The 12,921-nt window shown below is 39.7% G+C and overlaps 1 protein-coding gene across 6 annotated transcripts in view; it reads right to left on the bottom strand.

The window, feature by feature from the left end:
- The window catches only part of SLC35D2 (solute carrier family 35 member D2), a 76,911-nt gene that overhangs the window by 43,328 nt on the left and 20,662 nt on the right, over window positions 1–12,921 (bottom strand). For 5 of the 6 annotated variants that reach the window (XM_037056194.1, XM_037056196.1, XM_037056198.1 and 2 more), the window contains exons 2-4: window positions 11,514–11,547; window positions 8,809–8,895; window positions 709–776 (exon numbers count right to left, since the gene is read on the bottom strand). In XM_037056194.1, coding sequence (XP_036912089.1) covers window positions 709–776; window positions 8,809–8,895; window positions 11,514–11,547 — 189 coding nt within the window. The remainder of the gene's footprint in view (window positions 1–708; window positions 777–8,808; window positions 8,896–11,513; window positions 11,548–12,921) is intronic. The other variant, XM_037056195.1, reaches the window with a different exon arrangement.

Below are 12,921 nucleotides of genomic sequence, written 5' to 3'. Positions count from 1 at the left end.
CCTTCCCGCCTACCTACCTGCCTCTTTTCCACTCACTACACAGGCAGGTTCTCCTCCACTGTTGTCACCCTTTGTACAGACTTCATTATTTACATCTTTGTCACAAGATTAGTGACCGATGTATGTTCATCAGGCTATATATTTCACACCAAGTTTCCTAATTTATAGGATGGCTTGGTCTTTCTACACTTCCATTTTTATATTTTACAGTTACTTTTAACAAACATAGTCAATGAAAGGACCCTGAAATAAGTTTAAAGGCAAATTTCAGAAGTATATAGTACACACTTGAAAATATTGTCTGTTATTTCTTTTACCCTGTACCAAATCTGACCTATACCAAATCTGACAGAATGTTTCTGCTTTTATAAAACTGTGATAAAACCAAAAGTTGCACAGAACCCTATTTATATAGATGGTTCTTCCTGAATAAATCACCCTCTCTGTATCTTGATTCCAAGAGCGTTCACTTTCCATGGGCAGACTTGAACATAAACAAAAAAGAGAGAGAAAGAAAAAAACAGCTTTTCAACATTTCTAAAAGCACTAACAAACCCAAAACTCTATCTTATTTTACAGATTATTAAATATTACTGTGTTGTAAATGTAGCCCAAGCAATAGCTTGAAAAACCAAATGTGGCCTTTGTACCATTAGAAGCAAACAAGCGAAGATCCCCCAGTCAACCCTCCTCCACCCAGCACTCTACCTTAATCTGCTTGTGCTTGATAATCCACTTATGTGGTTCCCAACGTAGAGGAGAGGCAGGGGAAACAGCTTCAATAGAAAAGAAAAAGTATTTGGTTAGAATTCCAATAACGTATTTCCCTTCATATATAAAAACGGTGACATTCGCTCCCCAGCAGTAAGCAAATGCTTCTGAGTTCTTTTCTCTGAAATGAATGTGAACCGTGCAGAATCCAGAACACATTCACACATTTCTCCACGGGATCAAAACAGCTAGGTGGGCGCTGATATCCATATTCATGGGGGAGCTGGACAGAAACAAATCTTGACCTTGCCCACATTAACAGACTATGCTCCTCCAGGAAGCCTCTGGACCTCTCTTGGTGAGTTAAGGATGAGTTACAGTTCATGCATGAAGTCCAAAAGGCTGTAAAAAGTTGTGCAAACTTCTGTATCCCATGCATATATGCACTCTTCTGGACAGAGGCAAAGCTGGTTCACATCTCACTGGAATGTCACAAGACCGGTGACCCGTTCAAAAAGATCTGCATACCAGCCACATTACTTTCAAGTTACTTCATCTTAAAAGCCAAAATAATTATCTACATAAGTCAAGTAATGCACACCCTCACTCTGTCCTTGAATTAGGTTTACTGAGCTCTGAGCTCCTGAATTATGTTCAGATTGTCAAGAGGTGTACAGTTCAGAACATACTGAAGAAACAAAATGTAAGGCCCAGTCTTCCTTAAGTGAAAAAAATATATATCCTTTCCCATATGATAACTTTTAAGAACTTTTTAACTGACATAACAGTCCATAGCAATCAAGGTGAGTTTAACGTTTCTTTTTCTTCTAAAAAGGCATTAAACATGTAAGTCAGATAAGGTACCCTTTGAAGGGTTCTGAAATAATAAGTATTATTATTAAGTACAATAAGTATTATTTATCATGTGCTAAAAACCTTATAGAACTCTATTATGAGGAATCTGCACAAGAAAGATTTGAGGAAGCGAGGCTGACAGAGCCAGGACCCCACCCTTTATTCACCAACCCTGTTCAGGGTCACTGCCCACGGCGGACACAATGGTAACACAGCTGGTGATAATACAACTTTAGAGACACTGAAAAGAATCAGTTGCCTTCATTTCCATAAATCAAAATAAAAACAATACTGATTTGTAGTTTCTGGTAACAGTGAGCTAAATTATTTATGCTAATCTGCTGCTGAAAGTAATGAAAATGCTAGATAAAATAGCATATAAGACCTTCATAAAAGCACAAAAGAACAGGAAAAACAGGAATTCCCAGGGCAAAACTTAAAGAGAGAACACAAACCAAGAGAGAAACAATAGAAGCCAGAGGGAAGCAAAATTTCATCTTCAAAATTCTGCCAAAAACACTTCTTTCAACCACAAAGGAAAAATGTAGACTTTTTCAGACAAATGAAAACTAGGGGACTTCGTCACCCGCCGTAAATTCTCAAGTAGGCACTTCGATCAGGAGGCAAATGTGAAGAGTGAGGTAAAATGGGAAAGAAATGCAAAGGAAGGAGTAAACACCTGGGTAAATACTGTGGAAGAAAGGGAACCACACAATAAAAGCAACAATCTCGGGGAGGCCTGTGTGGTAGGTAACCTTACAAACTCAAGAGATCTAAAGTAACCACAAAGGCGGGTCTGAAATGAAAACTTATTAACTAAAAACAGTTCATGGCAGGTAGTCATGTGCTTGGCTGGTATTTTTCCCTAAGAGTCAGTCTTTACCTTAGCTGAGCCTGTCTGTTGTCTTTTTGTATCTGTGATAGCCTTCGCAATGTCAAGTCTCCTCTTTCTGGACCCCTCAAAGCACAGGCACTGCACCAGGGGGAGACCACAGATCCCCTCATTGTTATTGTTACCATGTTAATTGTTGACTATTGACTATCCTGCACCCGCCTGTGTAAAGGTGTATCTATCATTTTACTTTTTATCCCATCCAGGGGTTTCCCCACGTTGCCTCCTCCCCCTTCCCTAATCACAGGCAGATTTCATGTAACCCACTTACACCTCCTCTTTTAACTGTGATGTAAAAAATAAAGTGCAAGACTGCCATTCTCCTGAGGTTCTCCTTCCCAGCAACTGGCATCACTTTGACTCAAATAAACACAAAAATTCTCTACAGGTTTGACTGTTACTTTGACAATATGAATAAACATTGGTAGATTTTTTTAAAAGATAATAAAGTATATTATGAAATTTAAATAAAGGTAGAGTATATACTAAAGTATCTGCTGACAAAAGCACATAAGCTGAGGAGAGATAAATGGGTGAAAGGCCTGGCACTGTTGAGGGGCAGGGCACATGTATTAATCACCTTTAGTTTGATAAGTTGGTTATGCCTATTGTAATTTCCAGGGTAACGCTAACAGAACTGAAGCAGAAGTGATCCACCTCATGTAATTAAACACTTTACATCACCAGAAAGATACAACTAGGTCATTTTTGGGGCACCTAAAGATACAGCCTCAAGATAAATAAAACAAAACAAAATGCCTGGCAGAAATACCAAGAGAAATAACCAAATCTACAAACAGAGATGATGGCTGTAACAATATCTCCCATTCCACGTGCTCTTAAAATGTGACTTTGACACTTCCTTTCATCCAGAGGTAGGGTCTACATCCCTTCCCCTTAAAATTGGGCAGGGCTATTTAACAAATAATGTACAAATGCAATGATGCTATGTGACCTCTAAGGCTAGGTCACAAAGAGCAACGCAGTTTGGCACCTCCTTGCTGGAATATTCTCACCCTTGAAGACTTCAGCCAGCATGTAACCATTATGATGACTACCTGAGCCTGCCATTTGTAAAAAGGCCCAACCTAGTTTAGATGGATGACCACACTGAAAAGCCTACGCTTATCAGAAGAGAGAGATACACAACCAGCCCCCAGCTGCACTAACCAACCCCACCCCCACCACTGTTTCAGCTCTGACATCATTTGTCTGCAACTGTATGGGGCTCTAGGCAGAACTGCCCACTGGAGAATTCCTGAATTCTGAGAAATAATTAAATGATTACTGGGTTTTTTTTTTCTATTTACATATTTTGAAAGAGAAGGCAAGAAAGGGAGAGAAACATCAATCAGCAGCCTCCTGTTCATGCCCCAACTGACTGGGGATTGAACCCAAAACCTAGGCATATGCCCCAACCAGGAATGGAACCAGCGATCCAGAGCTTGTGGAAGGACACCCAACCACCTGTGCCTCACCAGTCAGGCAATGATTATTGCTTTAAGTTGTGTTATGCAGCAAAAGATATCACAGATAAAAGTATCCACAAAAACCAGCAGCAACCCTGACAGGTGTGGCTTAGTGGGTTGGGCATCATCCCACAAACCAAAAGGTTGCAGGTTCAGTTCTGGTCAGGACCCATGTTGGGGGCTGCAACAGGCGACCCATTGATGTTTCTCTCACACATCAATGGTCCCTCTCTCTCTTTCTCCCTCACTTGCCCTCTCTCTAAAATTAAATGAACCTTTAAAAAAACAAAGAGCAAAAAGCTTAGTTAATAGTGAATTGTTAAAAGCTTTTCCACTGAGATCAAAGATGCCCAGTATTAACCATTTCTATTAACCCTGCATTAGAGGTCTTATGTTACAGATAAACCAAATAAAAAAAATAAAAGTGAGGACATTGTTAGGGTGGGCGGGGATAGGAGGAAGCTCCGGCTGGACTTTGCCAAGACGGACATTGTCACAGTAACCTGAGTCCGAGGAAGAGACCACCCCAACGAAAATAAAACCCCACCACATTCCCTGCTTGGGTGTGTCTTCTCCCGGCCCAACTCTGCAGACCGGCCCAACTCTGCAGACCGGGGAAACCTTGCCTGGATGCACAAACCCCAATAAAGCTCTTTATTGCCTACTTTATGGCTGATTGGCATTTCTTTCTCGGCGGAGCCTAAGAAAACCTCTCAGATATTAAAAAGAATGAAACAAAATTGTCACTTTTTACATATTACCTGATTATGAATGTAGAAATTTCCAAAAGAAACTACAAATAAATTGTGATTAATAGGTTATACTTTTGCAGTATAAAAGAGATATAAAAGTATGCCCTCTAATATTTTCCAAATAATGCATTCTTAAAAGATACATTCATAGCAAAAAAAGAGATAAAATAAATAAGTACCTCAGAATAAATCTAACAAAAACAGTAGAACTCTACAAAGAAAATTATTAAATTTTACTAAGAAGGTGTATATATATTATGTTCATGCATTGAAAGATTCAATACTTTAAAAATGTCAATGCATTCCAAACTGACTTACAACTTCCATGCAATCCCAATCAAAATCCCAAAAGGCTATTTTTCTGAAGCCTGACAAGCTGCTTCCAATGTTTATATAGAAACGTGAAACACCAAGAACAAGGAAGGAAAGACTCGTTCTACTGTAACAAGGTGCAGGCAGGGCCCCCGCAAAGAGGGGTTTTTAATGGGTCCAGAACTTGGGGTGTCCAGGAAATTATGAAAATATATGATATCCCCATCCCCACAAGTCTGGGCTGGGGGATGGGACACATGGTGCAGGGCCTTTGAGAATTATTTTGTATATCAACAGTTGGACAACTTCACACCTGATATGCAAAAATGGTTATTTTACATATCTATAATGGCTGCCTGGCTTCACAGATATGTTAAGTAGCTGTGGTGCAGCTCTGACCCAGGGAGATGGGCGTGACTTCGATCCATGATGGGACTGGGAGCAGCTCCTCTTTACAGAGCCTGTGTCAGAGCTTGGAGATAGTTCTCTCCCACCATGGGGCCTCACCTGCCCAGTCTAACTGTGGTAGCCCAGAAAGGCTGAAAACTGTGGGAGTGCTGGCAGGGGTAGTCCACTGTGGGAAGAGTCAGCAACGGGGATGCAGATGAAGATTCATTCTGGGATTTAAACCCAGGCTTGGCAGCCATGTGGCTTCTAACTATGTGGTTTTGGGGCTCCCTTTACCACGAGGTTTAGGAAGCAGGAAAGCAAGATATAGCAGCCATGCAGAGCTCTCCCTTAGTAATCTGGAAGAATGAAGAAGAAACAATGAGGGAAGGAATGGGGTGAAAGGACTCTTGCTAGTGGGCCATGTGAAGGTGCCACATGGTTTTAGATTAAGAACTGGAGATCATGGCAACACAGATGCTGGTGCTAGGAACTGCAGGAGGCCTACCAGTCGAGCACGGATTACTGGGAAGAACCAGGAGTCTAGCTGATCTATGGACTTCTATTTTTTCCTGAGAAATGGAACCCCTTACTCACCTGGTTGGATAAAGGGAGGAAGGAAGGATTATGTGTATTTATGGGTGTTTTAAGGGACTTTGGGATTTTTAATACAGAATTTTTAATGACAGAATTTTTAATTCTGTCATTATCCTAAACCTGTATAATTTTTTAATGAATAGTTCCTTTCCTTTTTACTAAACTCTGACATTGAGAGCCACAGTTCCTAAGGGTGGCGGGCAAGGGGAACCTAGTGCAGAGGGACCCTGGGGGTGGGGTCCCATGTAGTAACAGTATCTTGTCCTCCCTACCATAGGTCCATTCTGCAACACTCCCAGATGACATGACTTTTCCTACAACTATAGAAATTAAGACTGTATGGTGATGGTGCAGAAAACACAAACAGACAAATGAAAAAGCAGACAGAGCCCAGAAACAGACTTGTGCATGTGAATGACAATGGCACGATAATAAGGACAGATTTTCCAGCTGAGTCTGTGACAAATGAGTACCCACTTAAGAAAAAAATGAAATTGAACCATTACCTCACATCATCCACAAAACTCAACTCCAAGCAGATTAAAAACCTAATTCTGAAAATCTATATACTATTTATCTAGAAAAATATCTTTATTGCCTCAGAGAAATATCTAAATAAGAAACAAGAGATTAATAATAGAGGAAACTACTGATAAAATTAGCGATTTTAAAATTAAGGTTCCTGCCTGGCTGGTGTAGCTCAGTGGATTGAGCACGGGCCTGCAAACCACACGATCGATCGCAGTTTGATTCCCAATCAGGGCACATGCCTGGGTTGCAGGCCAGTTCCCAGCAGGGGACTCACAGAGGCAACCATACATTGGTATTTCTCTTCTTCTCTCCTTCCCTTCCCCTCTAAAGATAAATAAATAAAATCTTTTAAAATATATATAAATAAAATAAAATTAAATTAAGGTTCCTTTACATGATAAAGAATACATCACAAAGAAAATAAGATATGCCACAAAGAAAAAAAATTTACTTGTAATACTGTACATAAGTAATAAAGGACTATCGTTCATTAAAATATCTTTTTACAACTTGTACACAAATCAGTAAAAAAAAAAAAAAAACTTCCACTCAACAGAAAAATGGGCAAAAGTCTTGAACAAGCACTTCACAAAAGAGGATATCCAAATGGGCACTAAAAAAATGAAAGGGGCCCTGACTATTGTGGCTCAGTGGGATGGGCATTGTCCCACAAACAGAAAGGTCAGCGGTTCGATTCCCAGTCAGGGCATATGCCTGGTTGCAGGCCAGGTCCCCGCATGGGAAAGTGTGCCAGAGGCAACTGTTCAATGTTTCTCTTGCACATCAATGTTTCGCTCCCTCTCTTCCTCCCTTCCCTTCTCTCTAAAAATAAATAAAATATTTTTTTAAAAAGTGAAAAGGGCCCTGAATGGGTAGCTCAGTTGGTTGGAGCATCATCCCATGCACCAAAAAGTTGCAGGTTCAATTCTCAGCCAGAGCACATACCTAGGTTATCGGTTTGATTCCTAGTCAGGGTGCATGCAGGTGGCAACTAATATGTTTCTCTTCCACATCTATGTTTCTCTCTCTTTCTCCCTTCCTCTCTTTCTCAAATCAATAAAAATATCCTCAGGTGAGGATTAAAAATAAGTAACTAGAGAAATAAATAAATTAATTAATAGGGAAATGCAAATAAAAGCTAAGAAGATGTTGTTACACACCAACCAGATCAGCACAATTTAAAATGATGGACATATCAACAATAGGCAAGAATAAGGAGCAACATGAGTGTACTTCTGTCATGAACGAACTGGCACAACCACTCTGAAGAACAATTCGACAGTACCTACTCAAGTTGGAGACATACATATGAGTATGCTAGGCGTCAGCAGCTCCGTGTCTTGATACACCTCCCAGAGAAACATGCACATGTGCTGTTTTGGACTAAATCGTGTGCCCTCAAACTTCACATTTTGAATCTCTAATTCCCAGATGATTGTATTTGAAGATAGGACATTAAAAGAAGGTAATTAAGGAAATTTAGGTTAAATGAGGTAACTGAGGAGGTTATGTGCACCCCTAATCCAAAAGGACCAGTGTCCTTATAAAAGGAAGACACTCGGAGTAAAGGTACACAGAGCAAAGGCCATGTGAGGACACAGCAAGATGGCAGCTATCTACAAGCCAGGGACAGAACTCTCACCAGAAACTGACTCTGCTCACACCTTGACCTTGAACTTCCTGCCTCCGGAACTGTGAGAAAAGAAATTTCTGCTGTTGAGGGCACCTACTTGGTGGTATTTTGTTATGGGAATGCTGGCTAAGATCCAACTGTAAGTATGTTCAAAACAGTGCTTTTAATTTTTCTAGCTGCCAAACTAGAAACCAAAATTACCTTACATAGTAAAGCAGATAATAAAAGAATACACCTACATACAACATGGATGAATCTTACCATTATAATATTAAGTGAAAGTAGCAAGATACAAAAGAATACACAGAGTTTAATTCCATTTACATATGTTCAAAAGTAAGCAAAACTAAACTGCATAATTCAGGGATTTATACAAATTTAGAAAAATTATGGAAAAGCAAGGAAATTATTATTACAAACAAAGAATTTGGTGAGGAGGATTTTGTGACCTAGATAATGATTACTTATTCAACTATAGATTCACACACGATGCCTTTTCCCCTATGTATGGATCATATTTACAATTTTTAACTATTTATAATGTTTTTACCCACTGCAAGCAGGAATCACAGTGTATATAGAAATGGACCTGTACTGTAAGATCAATCTGTAAATTCTGTAGTATTTTCACATCTTCCATTATAGCCACATGTACTTTTTATCACATACCTTTACAGGAATTTTCTTGTCAAAGTCAGGGAAGTGGATTATTTTACTTAACTTGGACACATATAGTATCATTATGGTGGCTGCCATCTAAAGAAAAGCAGGAAAAGAAACTTCAGCAAAATATCTGGACTGTTTGAGGTACAGAGACATCAGAAGAAAACAGATTCACCAAAAAAATATATATTCCAAAAAATCATTTTCTAGGTTCCAAGAAAAATTAACCATTTTTTATAATATTAAAACTGATTTTCTTGCCACTGTATGAATTTCAGCAGACCTACAGGCAAAAAAGTACATCAAATAGACCCACACACACCCCTTATCTGAAGGGGCCTAAGGAATGGTGACACAGGGGAAACAGGAACAGTGTCCCCAAAACACACCAGAGTGACCACAGTCAGTAAGGACCCAGGACCCTGGACATCACTCTCCGTGCACTAAGCACGTGGTCGCCTTCTCCCAAAAAGTGAGTGGGGGGTTGGAGAAGGGGGACACACTCCACACATAAACACACTTTTTGGTAAAGTCCAGTATTTCTATAACGCAGAAGGCAAATTAAGAGAAAAATAAATTTTAGAGGGGATTTATATTTTCCCCAATGTCTCTAGTATTTGCAAAAATGTCTCATTCCAATCCTATTATCCTGGAGCATACCAGGTATATTAGTAACACTCCAGGTTATTATTGTCAAATATCAATTTTAATATCATCTTCTTATGCAAATTTTAGGACTTTCTCAATCTTTTCCATATTAGGATGCAAAAATTTAACACTTCTCCAATATGATTATAATCCTAAACCTCAATCCTAATGAGGTTATAAACTTAATACCAATAATAGATTTATACAACTAAACAAACCCATGCTGAATTATAATTAAGGTTTATATTTAAACTCACTTTTTAACTCTTAGAGAAATATACTAACACTTATTTAAAATATCCTGTAATTCAGACTTTTAAAATTGGGTCTTCTGGCTCCTTCCACCAACAAATTACAAATCGAAGAGTTTACCTTTACTGAGTACAGCCCGTGATTCTATTTGCCTCAGGGAGTGCAAAGGGCACATTATCATATATTCGCTGACCTTTTAAAATGCCTTTTTCCACATATTTTCACATTAAAACATAAAAATAACACATTTTTTACCTTAGGGAAATATATTGTTTCCTTGTTATTTTTTCCTCCCTAACATGATGTTGCAAAAAACACCATATTAGCAAAACATTTAACCAGACTGTATAAGCATATAAATGACAGCTTTTTCCAGATTCACAATTAGACATCTTGTTAAGGTATGATTTTCATAATTTTAATTTTTTCCCTATAAATTAAAGCAAATCAGGAAAAAAAATCTAATACCTGTTACCACTTGTCTACTAGAATTCACCAGCATATAACCAAAAGAATAAACATGCCACAAATTCACATTAATGGAAAACAGCCAAACAGGTTAGTCTGAAAGTTTTTCCAACCTCAAGTTTATACCTGAGAACAAAATCACAAACCACAGGAAACAAACATTTTCTGTTTGGCCCACAGAGAGTTTTATAAAAACTGGAATCCATTGCCAGCATTTACAAATTGGGAAATCTATTTTATATATTGTAATGTCAATATTTTTAAATTAAATGTTTTACATTCACATGTGAGGAGTCTTGCCACTAAGGCGTGTATAATTTAGGGTCCAGCTGGTTTTCTCCTCAAACTAAGCTGCACTTGTTTCATAGCAGTAAAATGCTTTGCAGATTAATACTCTGCCTAAGTCCTCATTCTACCACATGTTAACTAACCCTCTAGCTGATAATGCAAACTATCACAGAGATTTTATTTACAAGGGCTCTGGAATATAACACGAGTTACTCACACCAGCATCATCTGTTGCTAACACTCTGAACCAGTTCAGCCTTTTTGTGTTGCGGTTGGCTTCACAACTAGGCTGAGTTTTCTGCCTCCACCAAGAGGAGACCACACCCGAGTTCTTTCCTCGTGGAGTTTGTGTTAAAACCCGTCGTGTCAACTTGCTTCGGGGGTGGGGCACGTGGCTCCAGCTCACTGATCCTCTGCCAGTTAAGATGGTGTCCAGTTAGGTGACCTCTGGTGTGGTCCTGGGAAAATTACTTTACAGAGGTGGCCTTCCAAACGATTTTTCCTTCTATTGAAGTTTCTAGGTCAATTATGTATGTTGACTAAATTTACAAATAAACCTGATTATCAAAAAAGAAAAAAAACCCAAATTGGGAAATCTGATGTAAAAATTTCAAATTTCCTGCTTACCCTAAAAAACCTCTGGAGTTCTGATAATAAGGGCCTAGTGGGCCCCACCTCATCTCCCCTACCCTTTCCCTCTCCTGCACAGTGGCTTAAGCGGAGTCACAAGTGCACACCTCAAAGGGGCAACTCCGTTCTTGGACCCCACCCCGGCCCCCAACCCATTCCTCTGTTACCCACCAGACAGACCATGGAGGCTTTCGGTCCTCTGGCCCCTTAGTTTGGAGTAATTAAATTCCATTAAGGAAATTAAACTGAGTACTTGTTTTCCGTACAAATACACACTCTTCCTAAATTATAAAATGTGTTATTTCACATTGTTTCATCAAGAGTACCAAGACCACATGAATAAGTTTGTAAACCACAATCTTAAACAAAAGCACTTAAAATTTTATGCGTACTGACTAATTAAGAGTTAATTTTTTTTCACTTACCTGACCAACTCCAAGAACAATTGGTGACGGGAAACTACAAAATACATACAATAATAAATAATTTTAGCAACTCCTAAAAATCTGAAGACAGTCTATATTATAATACATAGTGACACAGTTACTAAAAAGTCTTCAATTTTTTTTCATCTTAGATGAGGAAATCTTAACATCAAATTTGTTCATTTTCATCTGTTTGCTTTTTTCACTTTTTAAATGGATGGTTGCTAAACCTGGGAAATTTTATTGTCCTTGGTGGTGGACTGTCATATCAACAAATATGACTGTGTATATAGGAAGCCAAAATAATCTGGGGATAAATTATTAGAATGAATAACTTTAGCAAAATACTGGATACAAGACAAACATAAAAATATCTATATACCAGAAAAATATAAGGGGAAAAATTTAAAGATGTTTACACTAGCACCAAAAATTAACAAACACTAACTGGACATTTTATGGTAGAAGGAATTCTTTTTACATTTTTAGGCATAAAACGATATTGGGTAGTATTTTGTTGTTTTTTGTTTGAAGGGCAGCAAATGCCTGGACCAGAGACCGCATCCTCTCCCCCTCCCTCCCCCTCCCCCTCTCTGTGAGGAGCTCACACACGGCTCCCCCAGGAGCCACCCCCATAAGTGGACAGACACTGTGGGAAAGGATGATGATGTTTTTGCTCCCTAATTTGAGGATGGGGGTAGGGAGGAAACACAATCAGCAGAAGCAAACAGTGTGCAAAGTTTTGTTTGAAAGCAGGTTTGGGTGGAGGGGGTTGGCAGGCAGAGCTGACACCCAGTACCACACTCGGCCACATGAAGAGACCCAAAGTGGCGCCAGCAGTCTAGGGTAGCCAGGCAGGCCAGACCAGCTGGAACGCACTAATTTCAAGGCTTTGTACTCATTTTGCCCTTGGCCCCTTCTCGTTGGTATCCCACTGTCCTCCCAGAGCCTGGGGCTGATAGCTCTCAATTTTGCCCAGAACCTGATTAGGACTGGCCTGTCCACTCTTGTAGACTGCAATGACCTGGAAATTTTTGCTGATTTCTGTCACCAGGTTTTCTGCATCAGTCCCTTGCTCTGCCGGTCCGATCCTGCCGGATCACTTTGTCGGCCTCCAGTGCTTCCCCAATCCAGTTCGGCTGTGTTCTTGGTGACTGAACGCTGCTTGTTCTGGCCAGCAGCCCATTTCTTGGAATTCTCCACATCTCATGTGTGAGCTGCTAAGATGGCCTGCTTGGACTGGGCCTGCGTGGCCAGGGTCCCTTATTTTGCAGCACTGTCCTAGTGTCCCAGTTGCTCTCTGCCATCCATGGTGGGGGGAATGGGATGGAGTTAGGTCCCGTGGCTTCAGGGATGCCGCTCCGGAGCCATCACCTTGTCGCTCTGGGTCATGTTTATCTTTTAAAAG

The sequence above is a fragment of the Sturnira hondurensis genome, unplaced genomic scaffold (genome assembly GCF_014824575.4).
Source record: "Sturnira hondurensis isolate 20B ecotype Veracruz unplaced genomic scaffold, ASM1482457v3 Scaffold0008860, whole genome shotgun sequence".
Taxonomy (NCBI): Eukaryota; Metazoa; Chordata; class Mammalia; order Chiroptera; family Phyllostomidae; genus Sturnira; species Sturnira hondurensis.
Note: the sequence above shows the minus strand (reverse complement) of the source record. Positions and strands in the feature narration are given on the sequence as shown.